Source organism: Bacillus rossius, chromosome 1 (genome assembly GCF_032445375.1).
Source record: "Bacillus rossius redtenbacheri isolate Brsri chromosome 1, Brsri_v3, whole genome shotgun sequence".
NCBI lineage: Eukaryota > Metazoa > Arthropoda > Insecta > Phasmatodea > Bacillidae > Bacillus > Bacillus rossius.
In genome coordinates this window covers 96,630,773-96,652,326 of record NC_086330.1, presented here as the reverse complement: position 1 = coordinate 96,652,326, position 21,554 = coordinate 96,630,773, and the positions used below count along the sequence as shown (strand labels likewise).

Here is a 21,554-nt window from a genome sequence, read left to right as displayed (position 1 = left end):
CAAAAATTTTATTCACAAAATAATGTGTGGTTACACAAAAAAAGAAATGCCAATTTCTTATGTACATTTTTTTGTGGTTTAAGGAACACATACAATTTTCATATTTTCTTAAGGCCTCTGACTACTGATTATTATCTTTTATTGCATGATTTATGTTACACTGACTTGCTTATTCCTTTACCACAATAACTACACTAATAAATGCAATACATATTTATGAGCTTAACATTATAACAGCTTGTTAATCTGACACTTCATATACAAAATAGTACAAAAATAAAGTTAACCTATTTCATAAATTTTTTGCATACACATACAACACTATAAACATCAACATGTCATACATTTTTCATATGGTTACCTAAAAAGTCTCAAACTTTAAAATGTGCTGATTTGGTATAAAATTAACTTGCTAATGGTAAAGACACTTTTAAGTGCTAAAATCATGCATCAGAAGTAATACATAAAGCCATTACATGAGCTCGTCAGTCCTCTTCAACTCACCACCTGCCAACTAATTTTTTACCACATGCGGACAATTTTTCAGAGAACATTATTACATTCATATTTCACTTAACTCTCGTTCCTCGTGGACTGTTGGAAGAAAACAGAAATGTATTTTTAAAAAAATGGGTGTGTGTAATTCTGTACGAGCATTAGAAGTTATACTTACTTAATTTAATAAAGAACCAACTTAAATTTTTCATGCAAATAATTAATAGAAATAAAATAATAAAAGGACTGAAGTGATAATATACATATAGCAAAGTATAAATTCACTCAATTATAAAATTCAAATAAATACTCAGTATTCAATAATAATATAAACACATGTATAAAATAAATTATTTAATTTAGTAATTTTAATTATTAATGCAAATAAATTATACATACAGGTATATAACCTCACTTGTATACATACACTTGATAAAGTTTATAAAGAAAATTTATACCACTAATATTCACAATAAGTAATTTTTTATTTTATTATATGAACCAGTGTTCAATATCAATCATTAAAGTATAAGATTTAAGAGCAAATTTATAATTTTTGATGGTATATGTAACTTTTTTTTTTCATCTTGTGGAAATTTTGTTGCATGGTGCATGCACATCGTAAAAATTAACCCTCGTAATTTTTTCATGATGCACCTAAAGAAATATGACTTCAAAAATTTAAATAATAATGTAATTAGCAAACATAATCTATAAATAAATATTTTTTAAGTTACAGTAAAACTCCAGTTAACCAAAGTAAGGTTATCCAAAAAGCATGCCCTGGTACTGTAAGGCAAGGGAATTCTCATGAGGATGAAAAAGTGCTAAGCTGTGGCTAGCGGAGATGTGAACACCTGTCCTTGAGTTGACTCCCCAGCATAAATAGAGCTACAATACCAATCCTTCCACCGCCTCCAGCGACCATGATGCCCGCCTCAGTCTCTAGCTGCCAACACACAAGTGTGGATCTGTGTAACAATAGTGCGTTCAAGTGGTTGTTTATTTCCGGCTTACATGCTGTGGTGACTAAGGGAAACCATGTTGTCACTTTCTCTGATAAATAAGCTGCTATCAAAGAAGTTAACAATAAAATTTATTGTTGTGGTTGGTTACAGAGTTGGTGTTTCTAATGTTTTAGAATGGGTGAAATCTAATCTAAATTTCTAGAGCAAACTGTAAAAAATTAGGCTAAGTTATTTATGTCTTTATCTTTGGTTCAGCCAAAACTAGGAAAAGGCATGCCTTTGACAGGCCCAACACTACAAGAAAAAGTTAAAATGTCAGTTGAGTTGTATTTCAACGCAAGCTCCGGGTGGTTGGACAATTTTAAAAACAGATACTGCAATCAGCAATTATACGGTATTTACGTGGAGAAAAGGGTCAAGAATAGACAAAAGTAATGATCTGCTTATAAAACTTAAACTTGGTAAACAACTGGCTCTTAACAATAAAAAGGCATAAGTCTATTATCTAAACGGACGACCCCAATACTGAAGGCAAGTTTTTTCCACCAAGAAAAAGTACTGAGATCGCCTAACAACATATCAAGACAAACTTTGCCCTTCTACATAAAGATTTGCAGCTACGAGCATAGTAGTAAGGCATAATGGATAACCGGACCTTACAGGCAGAAAAATAAGCCACTCGTCTTTTGATTAATAAAGTTTTTTTTACAAGGAGTTTGAGGTGTATGAAAATGGTATTTCAAAACTAATTTGAGAGAATTTTGTGAATGCATGCATGACAATATGTAGAAAAATAAAAGCATTAACACCTTTACCATTAACAATAACACCCTTTCAAAACCTACACTAGCCGTGTTTTCTCGCATAATATTCACACTTTTTAATCTAAAATCAAGTTTGAAAAGTATGGTGCGACGATTATGCGGAAAAATTTTTTTTTGTTAGATAAAGTTATTCATAAAAACAAAACCAATTCATGGAAAGTACGTTTATTTAAAATGTGAAGTATAAAAGAGCACGCCAAACAATTTAAATTAATAAGTCATGCAACAAACACCTTTCAACTTCAAATAGAAAAATAAAATCTATGATCCAAATGCAAGCCGAACGAACGCGTAACTATTGCCGTATACACACCACGAAAGAGTGCGGGCTATCAGATGTAGTTAACGCGGCACTCGGCACTCGACAGAGAGCGCGCGCTGCATGCACTCGGCGAGATATCGATATTTGGCTACGTGTACGCGCTCTATACGGGAAGAGAGTGCGTATTGCATGCGTCAGCGAGATATCGATATTGGGCTACGTGTGCGCACTATATACGGTAAGCAAAATAACCAAACATTAATGATTGCAACGTGCGCTGGCTACATTTTTGTAAGTGGTGCACCGCGGCGACGCAGACGAAAAGATGAACGTTATAATGTTTAAAAACGTTTTTAAAAGAAAATTTACACATCAGACAACTACGTATTTCCGTTAATTAAATAAGAGGTAATGTCCAAATAAATATTAGATTTATATTTTTAAATACATCGTTTTATACGGAAAAAAACCTCACAAAGCGCTCGGAATCTAATAGCGGAACCAAAAACATCATGCAACATTTACGCTAAAGTTTTTTTTTTTATCCAAATATTGACACCCAAAAATATGGGTGCGACGATTACGCGAGTGTGACGATTATGTGATAAAAGAGGGTATTTATTTTACTTGCTTATTATTTTAGAAAGAATTTGCACTGGAACTGCTTGTAAAAGAACCTCAATACGGATTGAAGATTGTGATTACAAAAAGATCACAATTTTAAACAATGCAGGGTGTCTACCGGTCACGGAAGTCACGGAATTGAACACATAGTCACGGATGTCACGGATAAGTCACGAAAGTGGCCATATGGGTCACTTTTTTTTTTCGTAATAGAAATAATAATTTTCAGTCTCCAACTAAGGGTGCTTGTTTTGTATTTTTTTTCTTTTATCATACGTTAAAGCTTAATTTTATATTAAAATTTTCATTCTTTTTTCAACTTTTCAGCGAAAACTAACCATCTTATGTAAACAAATACCGTAATCAAAGAAAGTACACATAAGTTATGTTTCAGCATGCAAGTGTCTTGCTTTACGCGGCATGATGGGTAGTGTATCGTTTTGTTGACAATATGGCGCCACGAGCGTGTGTTATACGTGATGGCTATGCAGTTAATCTGTAACTTTTTTATGCTTGCAGTAAAAGGATATACAATGTAATGTATTGGTTAATTGAAGTTTTCTGCGTAAAAGAAAACCGGTAAAAAGTATCAAGTGTTTCTGTAATATTTAGAAGTATTTTCTGGACGTGTGTTTACAAAAACTGTGTTTTCAACGTTTTTATATTGTTTTTTATTAGTATTGCGTGTTTGCATGTGAAGTTTTAATAGTTAAAAAAGCTGTGTTAGACGTATTCAGCACACCTATATCAGGTATTTTGTAATGTTTTATCAGTGTTAAAAATGCCAGGAAGGTGTCATTTTCAAAACACTTGGTTGGATGAAGAGGAATGGAAATTGTGGCTAAGCGCTGGTAAGGATACGTTTTCGGCTTTTTGTACTCTATGCAAAAAATATGCTGATGTATCTCACTCTGGAGTTAACGCAATTAAATGCCACGAAAAAGGAAAAAAAACATTGTGAGTTTCTTAATGTTCACAAGTCGGGCAGGCAGCAAATGCTCTCTTTTTGTACAAAGGTACCTGCGACCCTGGTTAGGCCCACCACTAGTTCATCAGAGCCCGGGCCCAGCATGCCAAGTTATGATTCATCTCAGCCAGCACCTAGCACCAGTTCACAGCTTACATCTTGTAGTACTGTCCCAGGAGAGAGATATCAAGAACAAAAGCTCTCCACTTTTCTTGTAAGTGATAGTTCAACAAAAGCAGAGATAGTGTGGGCTGTTCATTGCGTCTGTACGCATGCTTCAACCCGCTCGGGAGCAGCTGCAGTGGAACTTTTTCCACTTATGTTTCCTGATAGTACTATAGCTTCAAAAATGAAATTACAAAAAGACAAAGTAGCATATAGTGTCACGTATGGCCTTGGGCCTTATTTTGCTTCATTATTGTCTGATAGTGTACAGAAAAACCCTTTTTTTTGCACTATCTATTGATGAAAGTCTGAATGATATTTGCCAAAAACAGCAAATGGACATTGTTGTTAAATATTGGGATTCAGAAAACAGTATATCATGTACTCGATACCTAACATCTGCTTTTCTTGAGCGCTGTACAGCTGTAGATTTGCTGTAAAAAGTGCTAGTGTGTGTTGGTGAAGCCAAACTTTCCCTGGACTGTTTAATTCAACTATCTACTGATGGACCGAATGTAAATCTGAAGTTGATTTCTGATCTCAAAAGTTACATGAAGAGTACGCTTGACACTGAAAAGGAACCTTTGAATATTGGTACTTGTTCATTGCACATAGTTAATGGTGCCTACAAAACAGCACATACAAAGGTTGGTTGGCAACTTAATCAGTTTCTTAGAGCATTGTATCAACTTTTTAAGAATTATCCATCTCGGCGTGCTGTTTATTCTCAGATTACTGGTTCCAGAGTATTTCCAAAAACGTTTTGTGCTGTGCGGTAGACTGAAAACTCATCTGTAATCAAGAGATGCCTGGAAATGATTCCATTTTAACAGACAAAGAGATGGGAAAAAACCCTCCCAACACCCAGAACCTTGGCATTGTGAAAAAAATTTTGTTTGAAGATTCAGTTTTGGAAGCTAAACTGTATTTTTCAGCTATGATTGCGGAAGAGCTTGAAGAATTTCTGACAAATTTCCAGAGAAATTATCCTCTTCTTCCTTTCATTCACCAAGAGTTATTTCTTTTGATGAAAAACATAGGGAGAAGGGTTTTCAAGCAAAGTGTGATGGATAAAATTTCAAACGCTTCTCAGTTGAAGAATATGGATATCAAGAATGAGAATATCTTACGAAATACTGATTCCATAGAGATAGGTTTTGGTGCTACCTTCAGTCTCAAAAAGGCAAAAGAGCTTGACTCCCTGAAATTTAAGACTGACTGCAGGAAATTTCTGTTCTCATTGTATGCCAAACTTGATGAAAAGAGACCTCTGAGAAAGAGGATTGTATTGGGCTCAACTTGTTTGTCTCCTTCAGTAATGGTTAGAGACTCGGTTAGAGCTCTTAGAGCTAAGGTTGCCATTCAGGAACTCATCTCACACAATCAGTTGGCACCTGCTGATGGAGAGATTATTCTTAGAGAGTTCACCAGGTTTTGTGAACATCCCGAGGTTTTGAAAGCTGCAAAATGTTTCAACTGGAAAAAGGAAAGCCTTGACAAGTTCATTTTTAATTTCATCAACTCATTTATGCAAGATGCACATGTTCAATTAATCCTATATTTCCAAAGCTTCTTAATTTGTTTCCATGGAAATGCAGCGGTAGAGAGAAGTTTCTCTTTTAACAAAGATTTTTTGGTTGAAAATCTTCAAGAGAAATCTCTTGTAGCACAAAGACTGGTTCATGATCATATCTTTTCACTTCCAGGTGAGTATTTTAAATTTGGACTAATTTGTTTTGGACTAGGGTGGGAGTACTTACAATTCAGATTGTGTTATATTGCAGTACAATTACCTAATATGTTTTACTTAACTATTTTGAATATTGATTCATTTGGTTTTTCAGATGGCATTTCTTCTCTTGCACATCAGATTACAAAAAAAATGATTTTGGAATTTCGCAATGCCTCAGCAAGACGGAAGGAAGACCTAAGAAGGAAACATAACGAACAGGATGAGGTGTTAAATGCAAGAAAAAGAGCTGCACATGAAATCAAATTACTCAAAATGAAAAAGAAAAAATTGCTTGAAGAGAAAAAAGGAGATTATTACAAATAGAGAATGAATTGAAAAAACTCAAGAAAAGTGTATAAACTGTTTTTAGTGTCGGTAAATAGCCTAATATAGAATATTTAGGTTAGATGATAGTGCATAACCTTGAAATTTTTTTTTGTGTACTCTATTTCAAAAGAGTCTAATGCATAATATATATTTATATTTTCGGTCATAAAATTTTTTTAAAAGGTCCCAAAAAGTTCCAAAAAAGTCACTGATTTTTGCTTTTGGGATTTGGTAGACACCCTGCAATGTGATTGTGTCGTGTTAGATGATGGCATACTTAAAGTCAATCTCCCAAGTATTCAAATAAACAGTACACAAAAGAAGTCAGAATTCAACTGACACACTTCATCTTCAGGTTCATCACAAAAAAGGGTGCTTCCCAAGGTTGTTACATGCCTTTGAAGTGGGAGCTGAACAATGTTTTTATAGCAAATAATCGAAGATAGAACACTGACAATTTTTGCAGTGATTGTCGAAATTTGTTCAATTAGGCTTTATCTTGATGCATAGTTCCACTTTTAATGCATACTTGTTCTATTATTTCCAATAAAAAAAATGTTCTGCTCTAAATTCCAAGGCGGTACCAGCCTTGGAAAACCCTTTAGAACATAGTTGTGTTTTTTTTTTTAAACTTATTCTTTCTGATGAACTTGCAGCTGATGTTTGCTGGTCGAATTCGGACTCATCCTGTATAACATAAAGCAGTTCTTTACACCACAAATTACAGTACGAGTTTATACCAGAAAACAACATGCTTTGCTTTTATTTGAAGTATAAAACACATCCAATAGCAAATCATTAAGACAGTAAAATAAAACTGACAACAATAAGTAATGATTTTGAATAGTCTGGGGAATTGTCTCCCTAGATAATAAGCATGGATAAGCAGGAGTTACCCGTATGTATCATAACACTTAACTTTCAATGTCACACACACAAACAGCAACAAATAACTATAATTTTTTTTTTTTTTTTCCCCGAATTTCTGAACTACAATACAAATACTAATTACCTATTTTCAAATTTTTTAATAAATGGGAACCAAATATGACTTTCATGTGATTAAATCAATTCAGCAAGTGAATGATACAAGTACTCAATGTAAGCGAGAAAATACATATTCAAAATAGATGACAACAAATGTGTCCAATATCACATAACTATTTGATTAATGATGATGATCACAGGTTAAACATTTACAGTCATATTAAATATTATTGTCAAACATTCACATTCAAGTTAACAGTAATAGCCAGGCAGGCTAAAATTATAATCTCAACGTTAATACTCATAGTACCCTGGATTTCTATCAGAAATTTAGTCTTATTTTACACAAAAAAACCTAAAAAAAAATTTTATATTTTTTTAAAAAAGGTTTGTAAATTTAAATTTTACATAAACAAACCCAACAAAATAAGTTAATACTATAACTTCCAAAAATAAATAAGAAATATTAGAAACCAACTTACACTATGTACTATTATTAAACAAAAGATTGTATCACTTTACATAAAAATTATATGTTATGGAATTTGATTAAAAATCAATAGCAGAAATTTTAATGTATGCTTCTTAAAACATAGCTGTTTTAGTAGTGTACAAATAATGCACACGAAAGACACCATTTTTAAAATGTGAAAAAAATTGTGTATCCAAACAAACAATTTTTTTTAAGTAAAACATACTAGCACCAAATTCACAATGCATAAACAAGATAGGTACATTGAGGAGTACGATAAAAACTTTTACATATTGTTCTCAGATCTTAAACTTAATTAAAGTTAATCATTATTGCAAAAGGTAGAAAAACAGCTTATTTTGGAGATCTCTGTGCTCTCGTTATAATTCATGAAGTCTTCATTACCACCAGTTTTTAATTGCCTGTGCTTTGGAACATTTATACGATGGTTTGATTCCTGCTATTTTAGATCTTTTAAATATTTAACTACTACTTTATGTACAGATTTTGTTTAGCAGTTTGTGGTTCAATAAGGCCTAGCTTTGAGCACTTTTCATAGTTTACTGTAAGTGTTACAAACAGTAATTAATACAGCACTATGACAATGTAAGAAAGTTTAGAGAGACATTCAGTATACTTGTCACAACAAATATCAATCTGAGAAACTATCAGAACAAAAAAAAACAGGCCTTGAACAATACATGAGAAAAATTCTCCACTCTTTCAGAGTTTAGTTAGTAGGTCCGAGAAAACATTACCTTGGAAGGTGGAGGGGTCCTTACTGCATGCAAATAATCGGCAGTCAGCTTGTAAGAGAATGAATGCTGCAAGTACAATTCCAATCTGATTTTCAATGTCAGAAAATTACATGAATGTAGGGCCAAAAAGACCCGAAGGAACGGACTTGGAGCATGAGGTAACATTATAGACTTCGAGAAATTTTTCTAACCAGATTAACCATTCTTTAAAATGCACTGTGCTGTTGGTATATACGATTGTTTGTAATTTTAAGCTTGATGGGAAAATTGGATGAAATATGAATGTGTGAATTGTTATGTCATTTAGCATAATAAAATTAGAGGAGGTCTTATCACACACTCCCTTACTTACAATCTGTCAACAAATATGTTTCTGTAAACTGAAAAAAAAAAAATTTAAGCACTTACATGACAGCATTCTCCAACTCTTCACTCAAGGACACCTACAAAGTTTCCCTTCAGTTCCACAGAAAATAATACAGGTCCTATCATTTTTTAACAGACCTTGCACAGGCTATGTGGTGATTACTACATAAAATCAACCTGCATCGACCACAGCACTTCACTTACCATATGCCTCACGAAGTCTAGCACCTTAATTGTGGCTAAAAATAATGTTCTGACATGCCAAGAAAACATAGTAACAATTAACTAACAGCACCAATTTATTATCAATTAAAAACTATTACTTAACTACCTTTAATTTAGAAGGATAACATCTAGAATTACTCTCCTATTCTAGAACTGTCTTAATACTGTAAACGTTTTCAAAGACAACACGAGAAATTAGTTACAGTGAAAATTCTTTCATCTGGCACTCTCGGAACCACAACTCTGCCAGATCAGCGATTCTATTGGATTACTGGTAGCTGCAAGTACGCGGACACAACGCCCCCTCCTAACGGTACCAAGAGCGGACAAGCTCTACCTGAGGTGGGATCCACAACATGTAGGCACATGTAGGGAGAGAGAGCCACACACTTGCAATGACCAAAACGGAGCAAGACAAATACAAACATAAACAACAAACATAAGAATACAAAAATAAACACAAAATAAACCAATTGTATAACATGATGATAGAAAAACTATCCAATAATAAACAAAAAGATAAAAACAAAGAAACATACTAAAATGATCGAAAAATCATCGCTCATGACGGAAAAGACCGGCAACTCTGTCCCTACGGCTTGGCTGGGCTGGAACGTAAGAGCGGCCTCCCTGTACGGTCCCATTCGCAGCAAACGACAATTAAAGTATAATGAACAAACAAAGAACAAACTAAGAATACTAGTAAAGACATTGATCAAAAAGCAGGAAAACACGTACAAATAAAAAAAACTATCGACTATAGATTTATAAAATGAATATAATAATAGAAAAATACACATATTGTTTTAACAGGAATACCAACAAAAAATTAATACAGTACAATCAAGTTTAAAACAAGTTGCAAAAACCTGATCCATGCCAAGCAAAATAACCACTGAGTGAGCTAACAAGGTGGGTAGAGCCATAGCACTACCTGGCGGTCAAGGTCAACAAATACCCGAATCCCTTGAATTATGAACGTAAGCAGATCCATTAGTGCCGGATTACAGAATGACCCCAAATGAAAATGTGGGATGAGTAGAAAAAAGTATATATGGCGAATTGTGACTAAAACCAAAGTAACACCAAAAAGCAACTCAAAAACACTGCATAACACAGAAGTAAAAGTTAATACACCATATATCGTGAACCCTCATTAATAAGAATCCTGTTAATAAAAAACTCTCACTAAAACAAATTGTTTGTACAGTCCCTAAAAATCATAAATAGGAGTTATTGTGCTAAGTAATATGTTTAATACAAAAGTATGGTTATTATGAAATACAAAGATGATTTTGTTCCAAGGGTAGAATATTACATCTAGTACAGGATGGTTAATACAAATATCCCTGAATAATGTAATGAAGATATGTTTCAACTAAAATAATAGGTACTGATGCCATTTCTTTTAGAATTAGGTTGGGGGAAAAAGCTTGGAAATTTTATTCTTCAAAATTTAATGGTAGTATGTCTTTTTGTAGGTAATAATCTATACCTTTGCTTTATTCTTGTCTTAAATCTTTTTAAGTATGATACAGGAGAAAATAGTTATTTTTGGAGCCACGGGTGTAGTCATCATAAAATTGTATTTTACAATTTCCCCCCCCCCCCCCCCCCAAAAAAAAAAATTAGATGCAGTGTAAAATTTTGTGCAAATTTAAACACTTTTAAAGTTGATAAAAAAATTATATAAATATTGTGTGCAAATTTAAAAATAGTTTGGTTAATACAAACCTCGTTATTTCGGTTTCTATTACACCTATCCCTCACTTAGCACGACTAATTTGTTCCTCAAAATGCTCGTGTTATTCGAAATAGCGTATTCTGAAGCATTAGTTTCCATACATAGCAAGGCTAATTTATTTAACGTGTTCCAAAATTGGGTAGGAAAATATACTTTACGTAACATAAATGCGTTGAATAACACTCAACTATAAATATGTCACACCATTTATATTTATATGCCTCCCATCACACTTTGTATGACAAATATGACACTGTGTAATGGTAGATACATGGTTATGTACTCGTCAGTCGGCTGGCTGACTTGCCCGCCCGGGCGTGACGACCAACTCACGTCGCGTACCTTCAAAAACCATCCTTTACTGTCAGTAAACCGATATTACTGTCCGGATAATTTTATTTTAATTTTTGAAAAATTAAAGTGCTTATTCACGTATCACCACCTGGTTCACACCAATACCGTCAGGCCAATGATTTTTTTTTTCATTGCAACATTCATTTAACAACCTTTTCCATGTGAATCATCTGTCCATTTCTGTTCCGGTATCTAATGTAAAATATATTCCCGCTAGTACAACCAACAGCATCAGACTTATATAAACTTTTGGTAAGAGTCCATATTTCGTACGATTGTGCGCACAGTTGAATTGCTTAAAACTAAAGTGCGACCAACATAAGCGTGGTCTTCATGACAATCTGTGTGCCGTTAATTTAATTCCGTGCCACTGGCTATACTGAGTTCACAGCCCGGTTTGTGGCCAGGCGACAACAACACGGTACAGCACTGCGGCATACGTGCGGATGTAAAAACATTTGGTCCTTTACACTCCATAGCCGCAATTTAACTTGCCATAGCTAAAGTTTGTACAACAGCCAATAGCATAGACAGATCTGCGCGCACATCTCTTCCCCCCTTGTTGGCTAACTGTATCCCACGGCACACCTGTTGTTTACAGATATTGAAACAGACTTTTTTTTTTGCCTGCTGAGTTTAGTGTTAAGTGAAATTTAAAGATGTGCTATTCAAGACTGAGGCAGTAAAATTCTCATCGCGCTGAATGAATCCGTGCAATCTGAAGACGTGCTAAGTGAGAGATAGGTGTATTGAGCAAGTTATATCATGGACTTAAGTAGGTAGCATTTAACCAAAACTTAATTCATATCATGAAAAAAAAAGGAATCTTTTAATGTTTGAAATTCAGGGAATGTCATTATATCGGTACAAAAAATTTAATCAAAGTGCATGGATCAGAAATATAATTTTAATTTTTTATTGTGCATTTCTTATTGAATCAATTTTAAACCATAAATACAAGCTAATTTATTTTAATTGTTCTGAATGTATCATTTTAGACAAATTTATTAAAAATTACCTTACCACAAAAATGCTGCATATAAATTTTTCCCCTATTTTTGGTGGAGTAAGTATTATATTACAAAACTGCTTTTATAAAAATAAAAACAATAACACAGAAATGCTCTGTTTTAAAAATGAAATATGACAAAAAATAAAACCATAAAATCTTGTCTCTACCAATGAGAGAACTCCAACTGTAATGCCGTATTTACTCGCATATAGGTCGCCATCGCATACAGGTCGCACCCATAATTTGATGTCTTTAATTTGGTATTTAAGATTCCCCCCATATAGGTCGCACCGGTAATTTAATGACGCGAACGGCCGGCGCGCCGTGCACGAAAGAGTTAACGGGTATTGTAAAACTCCGCTACTACGAGAGCTGATAATGGCGTGATAAATTGTTGTAACAACAAGTACTCGTAATAACAGAATATAGAAAATTGAAGTCAAGTTAGATTCCTGACTTCTTAAAAAGTCTTAATTGTAGACTATAAATCGAAAACAGTGCTTTGTATTGCAAAAAAGGACAGAATAAAAGTTGTAGTAAATTTAATTTTGAATAAAAAAGGCCTGTTATGATTTTTTATATCTACAGCGGTTTTTGTTTTAAACGTGCGATTAGTCTGACGCGTGAGGAAGTTCCCGACACAGATAAGATAGTGGCTGGGGAAACCATTGCTTCTCCCCTTCCCTTTTTCTACTTGTTTGCCATCCAGGTGCAACATCGCCCTTCGTTTACAATTTTTTTGGCGCTAAGTGAATTCGCGTCATGCGAGTTCGGCTATGCTAACCGGCTGGTTGTTATTTTCGTTCAAAACGTGGCAAAGGAACTTGTGTGGATCAGGTAAAAAACATTCGGCTCTAAACGAAAGATATAAGAACAATGCTATCCTGAAATGCTGTGACACGTTTTTAGAGTAGATAATCACAGCGATAGACTGACAGGATGCGCTCCTGCCCTTGGCGTCAGCGATGTTTATTTTGACAGCTCAAGCAATTATCTTTTCCACGACCCTTCACAGCGTAAAAAAAAAGAGAAAATAAAACACGTTCGAATGCAGATGGAAAAGTAACTATGCAGTAAAATAAATATAATTACGGCCCTGCTAAATTTTTCTATTCAATAAAATTCAAGGTATTAGTGATTTTTCAGCAGAAACTGCTGTGTGACTAATAAACAAACTGTATCATAATAACATAAACGTATAAAGTATTTATTAACGGCGAAGGACAGTCATATAAGCCAATAAAAATATTTATTTGACCGAGAATGGACTATACAACCTGGCTTTTGCCGCACGCGGTGTGGGAGGGGAGGAGGATGCTGACAGTTTCTCACGCAGAAGGTTGAAATAAGGGAGGGAATGTGTTGAAATGTTAGTTGGAAACGGGAGGGGGGGGGATGTTTTTACATGGTTTGTGGCTCTGGGAGGGATGAGCCTTGAATAATTAGCAGGGGATGGGAGAGGTAAGCGTCACGTCACGTATGACGTCAAGCCGCCGCTACCGCCAGCCTGGCCGGACGAGTTTCTTACGCTCTTGGCTACCACAGTGGCTTTTCGTGCGGGCGGGTAAGATAACATGACAGCTGAGACGGCTTTTCGTGCGATAGTGGACGCGCCGAGCTCGGCTAGACACTGCCCCCAGCTCTCGCCAAGATAAACATGAACCCATAGCGCCCAACAAAGTGTAACAGACTTGTTTTTCAGCCAATTTTACTCAATTTTTTACTTTCTCTGCTCAAATTTTTCACGTTTTCTCAAAAAACTGTCGTATAAACGGAATGGACGCATCAGAGGGAGGTTGCATCGGCGGGATTCTACTGTATTGCAAAAAAAATTCCTCAAAAATTTTAAAATTTTTTTCTTCACATATAGGTCGCACTTCATTTTCCCCCCCCATCAAATCTGGTAAAATTTCCGCGACCTATATGCGAGTAAATATGGTGGTAACAAACCACAGCAGATCTTGCACAAAATTAAAAAATGGTGGCTGCTTAGTACGCAGAGACAGACGACTGTATCAGCCGCGCGACAATCGACTGGCAGGATGTCATGGCAAAATCTGTTCCTCTTCCTGCGTGTTGTCTTCCGCCTTCTGACTTACTGCTGTCTGCTCCTCACTGCAGCCTCCTGGTCGCAGCTGTGCCGGCACCTGACAGAATTACTTAGTATACATAGCCTGTGATGATTATTCCCATGCTTTAACGCAGCACAGCAACAGCCATTATGCCATTATACAAGTCACATTTTCAACATTCATCATTGTCTTAGCACAATAACCCAAACAAAAGGTTCTGCTATAGTAACCAGTACCCTGGTTACTTGTTAGTTTTTGAATAATTTTTTTTTGTAACTTGATTTATATTGAAAATTTACACAAGGTAATTTCGCCAGGCAGACTGAGGAGTGGGAGAACTGAACTGTCTCGCGTGGCAACGAGATGTACGTGCATGTGTGTGTGTGTGTGCATGCTCGTGTGTTTGTGCATATGCATTCATGCCTGCGTGCAGCAAATGCTCAGATTCAGATTTTCTGCCCCTAAGCCATGGGCCGGGAAGGTCTCTAGAAATTATGTTTTAATACCAAGTAAGCAGGGTTAAAAAGAAACCAGTTTTTTAAAATAAAAACCAAGCAACCTGTTTTTTTGTCCGAACAAGGTTTTTTTGGTTTAAACCACTTTTTTTATTACATTAGTTATTTTGGTTATTAGCGTGTTCAAATGAAAGCCATACTACATCCCGCTCTCTGGTGAGACACTTCTGGTGTCTCATGTTATTATGTTTAATGTTTAATTATGTTTAATTTTAATGTTAATGTAATTTTTTTAGTTAATGCTTTCATATTTATTTTTATTTACGTCTTCAAAAGTCTCAATTAAAATTAATCAAAGACTTTAGTTTTTCCGTGCTGCCATTTACCTCTGTTGAATGGACTTGTCCACGTATGAAAGAGGGGAATTAGCAGAGGGAGGTGGATGACGTCACAGGTGTGTGACATATGCAGGAGAGAGACTGTTTGGACTATGGGGGAGACAGTGGCTTGCGGGCGTTGACCGACGACGGAACAGCTGATAGTTCCTGAACTGGAGCGGAGAGCCATGAATATGGGGTGTCGGTGTAGCTCCATGCACTAGAGTAGGGACGCGACCCACACCGTCGTTGTTAACTGTTAACTCTGGAGAGTGCTACGCAGTGCCATCATTGCCGCGGCCTGCATCAGCTGTTTTTTTTTTTTTTTTTTTTTATAATTTGGAAGGAACGGCAACGTATTTACCGCAAGCGATCTTAAACTTCTCGTGAGTCGCAAGTGTTAATGGAACTCGCCCCGAAGTGCGAAGACCGCTGCCATTTGACTGTGCTACATGTGTCACCTATGCCGAGTCTACAACCTGGGTACCCGGAGGTGCCGCGTGTGCTACAGTTTTGGTAAATTTCTACTACACAGAGAGAATTATTGTAAGTAAAACTTTAATTTGTTATTGGTGGAAGAAGAAGTTGGTTTGGGACGGTGTGCAAGCTTTGGTGTAGACTCCCCCCCCCCCTCCCTCCGTCCATCAAGTACGGACTTAGACTTAATCACGTAGTGATTGTAATTTTTATGTCTAAAATGCCACTTGTCAGTATTATGTGTATTATTATTTATCCCTTTTTTTTATGTGTCATAATAAATCTAAATGTTTTCTTACGAAGTAATTAGTATGAACCCTGCAATAATCTACTCAACACCTAATCAAGTGTTTAATTTTAGTTTTGCGTCTCTACAGTGTCTACGCGACTAGCCATGGTGAAGTCAATATCAGCTGGGTTCAAACAGAATGATTGTAACTGGCTGTCCTGGTATGGACGGACGTGGGCTGCTCGCCCCGGCATGGGGTAGCAGGCTACTCTGGTAATAATATTAAACCAGAAAAGTTATAACATCAAAGAACTGAAGTCCAGAAAATCTGACATCTGACTAGAACTTAACCACAGAAAGGGTATTTCCCACAGGAGCAGGATTCTCATAAAAACGGTGTTTCCCACAGACAGGGATCTCCTACAATTTTTTTTTTTTTACACTTTTGTCTACTATTTACTAATTACGTAATTTAATTTGAGGATTATTTAGCTTGGTATAATGTACAACTTATTCAGATGATTTAAATGATAAGATTTTTATTAGTATATAATTATTTGTTCCTGTATCACAAGAAACATTAATGAGCAAACTATTGTTGTTTATTAATATCTCTATTAAAACTACATATAAAAAAATTGTTAATTTTAATTAATACACTTGATTTAAACCATGGTTTATATAAATAAATAAATATATAAATAATGTACCTACAGCTACCATTATATGAGGTTTATTTGTACTTTTTTGAATAAATAAAGTTATACCAATATTTATTCAAATTTCCATGGTTGGATATTTTTTGTTTCCTCATTAACTCCTAGATTTGTTTTTCTCTCAAGAACTCTGCTAATTTGTTGCTCTGCTATTTAATTTCACTGTTTGCATTTCTACCTTGGAGGATTGTTTACAAGCGAAAGTATTGTTAATAAAAGATTTGTTTTGTAGCTTAACCCAAATGTGTGCTCCTGTTGGTAGTGTGCCTCAGTCTGTGGGTTGGTAATGCCAACACTATTATCACTAGTTTCACAAGAGTCACGATTTTAATGCCTATAAAAAGGGAATAAATATTTAATGCTGGGTATTACTTCTTGGTGCAATATTTTGGTTCTTTCACAATTAAATGTCATATGTTAATCATGGAAAAATGTAACTGCTGTATTTTGTATTATATAATTCACATAGTAGGCTTCATGTTTACAAATTAACTAAATAAATAAATAAATATATATATAAAAATAACTTAACCAGTTAAATGTAATAGTGCTCAATATTACCAGTTACCTTTGCACAACTAGTCAGTATAGCAAATGAAAAAAAAAAAAAAAAAAAAAAAGAGAAACAGTTAAGGAGTTAACGTTAAAATAAGGTTTAATATGTCTATTAACAATTTATATAAGGAGTTAAATAAAAGAAAAATCTTCAAAGTTAAACTGACTAGTATTCGAAAGAGAATGCTAGGTATGTGCTATCATCTAACACACCATTTACCCTCAAACTAAATGACAAGTTATAAATACAATGGACCATACCTTATCCGGCCAGAATACAATGGGAATTTGATGGAGAGTGCAACTGTCAGAACTAGTTACGATCAGCAAATTGCTATTTTCCTACCAAAAATGTACCTTTTGGTTGTTTCCAGCTCACAGTTTGTTTTTCAGTAAAAGAAATACAGTAAAACTCTGTTAAGACGTTTTTCAAGGGACTGGGTGCTAAATACTTCTTAACAGGGATAACTTCTTAAAAGGGAACTTCTGCTACATAAAATAAAGTTTTACTCAAATGACACACTGTATTAAATCAAAAATTACACTTACCTATTATTATCATGGTATACTGGAAATACTATACAATTATATGAGTAAACTAAACTAACTGAAGCGTTTATCATTCGTCAAATGTTCAGATAAGAGAGATAGTGGAAAGATGGAACAGCTTCTCAGTGTATACAAATGCAAGCAGATGGTTGGTCAAAAAAATACAATAATAACAGCGTGTAGCCTACGGCAATGGTTTCGCAGGTTTTTGCAGTTCAAATTATTTTGCAGTTGTTTGGAAATAACAAAATTTTTGAAAATCAATGATAAATATATTTCAAAAGTTTAAAGATAAACGGTATTACAATTTTTTTTTTCTTGAAATGCTGAACGTTTTATGCGGGAAGCATCTATAAATGCAAACCTTTTGAATGGGAAAAATTAACATAGGGATATATAGAAGTGATCAAGGGAATAATTTTGTAAACTTAATAAGCGGGAAAACTTATTAAACGGGAACTTCTTAAACAAGTTTTACTGTAAAGGTTAAATTTAACAAGAAAACATGATAAAGGTCCAATAAATTTCAATATAACAAGCAATGTAAAATACAGTTTCCATAGAGAGAAAAAAAAGTGGTTTCGAGACTATTACACATCAGTAATTTAACCTGGCATTACTCTATGAACTTTAACATGAATAAAGAAAAATAATTAAATGCTAATTTATAGGTTTGTGAATATTTCTCCTCACTACAATGAAAGCTGACAATCAAAATAAACTCTGAGCGAATTAAAAATGATGCCAGCACAGTAATTCAAGCTGGTAGCTAAGATCAACAGCCAGATAGTCCACCTGACAAAATCTGAAACCAAACAATTTTTTTGGTGCCAGATTATGGAATAAGCTGAACCACTGAATGCAATATAAAGCTCTCATTGTGCAATCATGTAATTTTAAGAAGTTTTTAAAGAAACCTTGAAACTTTAAGACTTCAAAAATACAGTAATATTAATAACTTTCCTCATAGTTCACATTAAGTAAAAAATTATACTATATGAAACTTGAAAAAATTCTCTGCTCCACCACTGACAAAAAAAAAAATTCAGGCAAAAAGAGTATGTCAGGCACTACGCACACAGTAACATGAAACACTCGCAAACTGAATTTGCAAAACATTTGCTTGCTGACAGTCAAAAACAAAAGAACGTGGTCCATTGAAGAGCCACACGACTCACCGTGGAGGCGTCCCCCGGGGGCTGCGGCTGCTGCACAGTAACTCCCAACTCCAGCTTGTCCATGAGCTCCGACAGCTTGCGCGCCTTGCGCAGCTCGTTCTGCTCGATGATCTGGCACAGGTGGCCCGTCAGCAGCTCCTTGCGCTCCAGCTTGCCGAACAGCACCAGCTTGGCGGCCAGGAACTCCTTCTCTGCCTTGTCGTAGCGCTTCCTGCCAACATCACGGCCATTCTAGTGCGACTCCTAATCCACACAAGTGGGAATTTCATGAGAGGGGAATAATTACTTTCATAAATTGTTTGAGGGATACACAACTATAGTTTATGAAACAAGAACATACATTACACAACAACGTTATAACAAAGTTCAATTTTTTCCAACCAAATTATTTTATGTTTTGAGTTTTAAGTACGCTAAATGTTTCCCTCTGTGCTTATTTCACACCTTAAAACTGCAATATCTTTACGTGACAATGTGCATCCAGAGCTTGTAGATTAAATTGATACAAATAAATGTTATTTGCAAAAACAGGAACACATAATAAATTAAAAAAACTTTTTAAAGTGAACTCAAAGACTTTAAATATTTTAAAATCAGAACCTCCCTGCCTTTTAACGCAGCTAAATTCTTTTTTCTTCTCATCATAAAATTTTAATTTATTACATAACACTTATTAAAAAGTAAGTACGAGTGCGATACTAAGGGATAGCTGGAACGACAATGTGATCGGTTGTAACTGTATACTCACTGGGCCTCCATGAATTCAATGCTTGCATTTTCGATATGGTTCCTCAAGATGGACACATCGTTGCTGAGCAGATGGTCGAGTTTCTGGAGCTCGTCCTGAATTTGCTGTAGATGCCGAGCTTCCTCTTTCGTTCGCTTCTTCCTTGAACATTTACACTGCTCATAATAATTTACATAATAAAAATTTAAAATAAGGCATAGTTAAAATAAATACATTAATGATAAAATCTATTGTTTGGCAAAAACATTTTTGAACCAAAAGAAAGGCCACACAAATAGAGTTTCATTGAAAAATTTCAATTTCAGCTGGCTTATTATGAACCGGTGTTCATTACTTTAAAAATAAGTTTTACTCCCTCCATGTGTGTACCAACAAAATCCTATCTCCTTAAAGGTGCACACCCACCTGTCTGCAAGAGCTTGCGAGAGGAGCTGTTTCCGCTGCCTGTTCTGTTCTTCCATCAGCCGCTGTCTCTCCCGGAACTCGTCCAGAGAGCACGACAGGCCCTTGCCCCCGCCAGGCTCCTGCTCAGGCCCCTCGATGCCACCGCCCTCGACCAGTAGAGGCCCCTCTGTGTGGGCGGGACTGCCTTCAGTTGCAGCCACAATGCTCACCGCAGAAGTCATGTCGACAGTGCCGGCGCTATTCTCTAAATGAACACTTTTGTTCTTTGACTCACCTGCTGTTTTCTAGACATAAAAAAACATTGATCATAAAAGTTTTTTAAACATTGCCTATTTATTTAATTAAATCAAACAAAGGTAGGCTTATATTTTGCAACTATTATTACAAACCAAAAATATTTTTCAATTACCTAGCTATACAAATTAAAAGTGTAACTGTAAAAGAATAATATAAAAATTAATTTTCAATCAAACAATGTAATAAACTGGTACAGCACAACAAGATACCTCTGGCCTGGAAAGGAAAGCTTTCTCTGGGACGTCTTCCTTGCTACCGGTAACAAGAGCATCCTGCTGGGGCGCCTGCAGCATCCTTTCTCGAGTGACGTTCTTCCTCCCGGGGCCTGGCAGCAGCCGAGCCTGCCGCTTGGCAACGCGTACCTCTCCTCCTGGGACTGGATCTTCCCTCCGTGTGCTGCCTGAAAGAATCCAGTAAACCACCAACAAAAACAATTAGGGTACAGAAAAAAAATTACTTATCCAGGATTTCAAGTAAATTACCTGAATTCCCACCAATTACGAATTCTCTGTTCATACCGATACTGTCCCTGACATTCCTGAATGTGGACACTTTGCACTGAGATATAGATCCTCATATATAGTGCCAGCACATTAATCACAGAAAAGTTGCAGGATTATGGGACCTCGGAAATTTTATTGTGCATAAAACAATCATCACACAAGCCTTAGCATAATCAACTGATATTTTGGTGAGAATGAATTAAAATAGGTTGATATTGCAGCTTGCCACCTTTGCTGTTCTTCCATAATTTGGATATGAATCGTAGGTTCTCAATTATCTTTAGTTTTCACCCATAGACAAGTTTGGTTACTAATGAATATTAATTTCCTATTTGTTCTTAACCCGTGAGAGGTAATTGTAATCATACCTACCCAATTCTCTATCGTGAAGCTTCTTGATGTCGTCTTCAGTAAACCCATTCCATTTTCCTGCCATTATTAAATTTTACATTCTACTAACTTTCAGGTTATGATACAACTGTCATACGTCAATAAAACAAATATTTCGTTTCGTCGCAGATACTATACATACTAAGATACACATATCTCTCGAAAAATATCTCCATACATTCAACGAGCATATATCTGCAAACCTAATTTCGTTTTATAAAATCATTAAAAAAAATATTTTTATGTGTGATATGATAATTTGATGAAAAGAAAAATTAAAAACAATATTTAGGTGTTTAACTACCGTATTTAATTTTTTTT

At 35.2% G+C, this 21,554-nt stretch overlaps 2 protein-coding genes across 2 annotated transcripts in view; one reads left to right on the top strand and one right to left on the bottom strand.

Annotated features, from left to right (window-relative positions):
• The window catches only part of LOC134540490 (E3 ubiquitin-protein ligase CCNB1IP1-like), a 44,884-nt gene that overhangs the window by 12,968 nt on the left and 10,362 nt on the right, over positions 1 to 21,554 (top strand). The gene's annotated exons all lie outside the window — the stretch shown is intronic.
• LOC134540475 (RAB6-interacting golgin) lies at positions 3,423 to 21,364 on the bottom strand. Its single transcript, XM_063383256.1, has 6 exons — positions 21,216 to 21,364; positions 20,550 to 20,740; positions 20,044 to 20,327; positions 19,639 to 19,779; positions 18,891 to 19,101; positions 3,423 to 14,429 (listed from the first exon to the last, which is right to left on the bottom strand). Exons 1-6 carry the CDS (start codon positions 21,277 to 21,279, stop codon positions 14,328 to 14,330), a joined length of 993 nt encoding a protein of 330 aa, XP_063239326.1. The 5' UTR covers positions 21,280 to 21,364; the 3' UTR covers positions 3,423 to 14,327.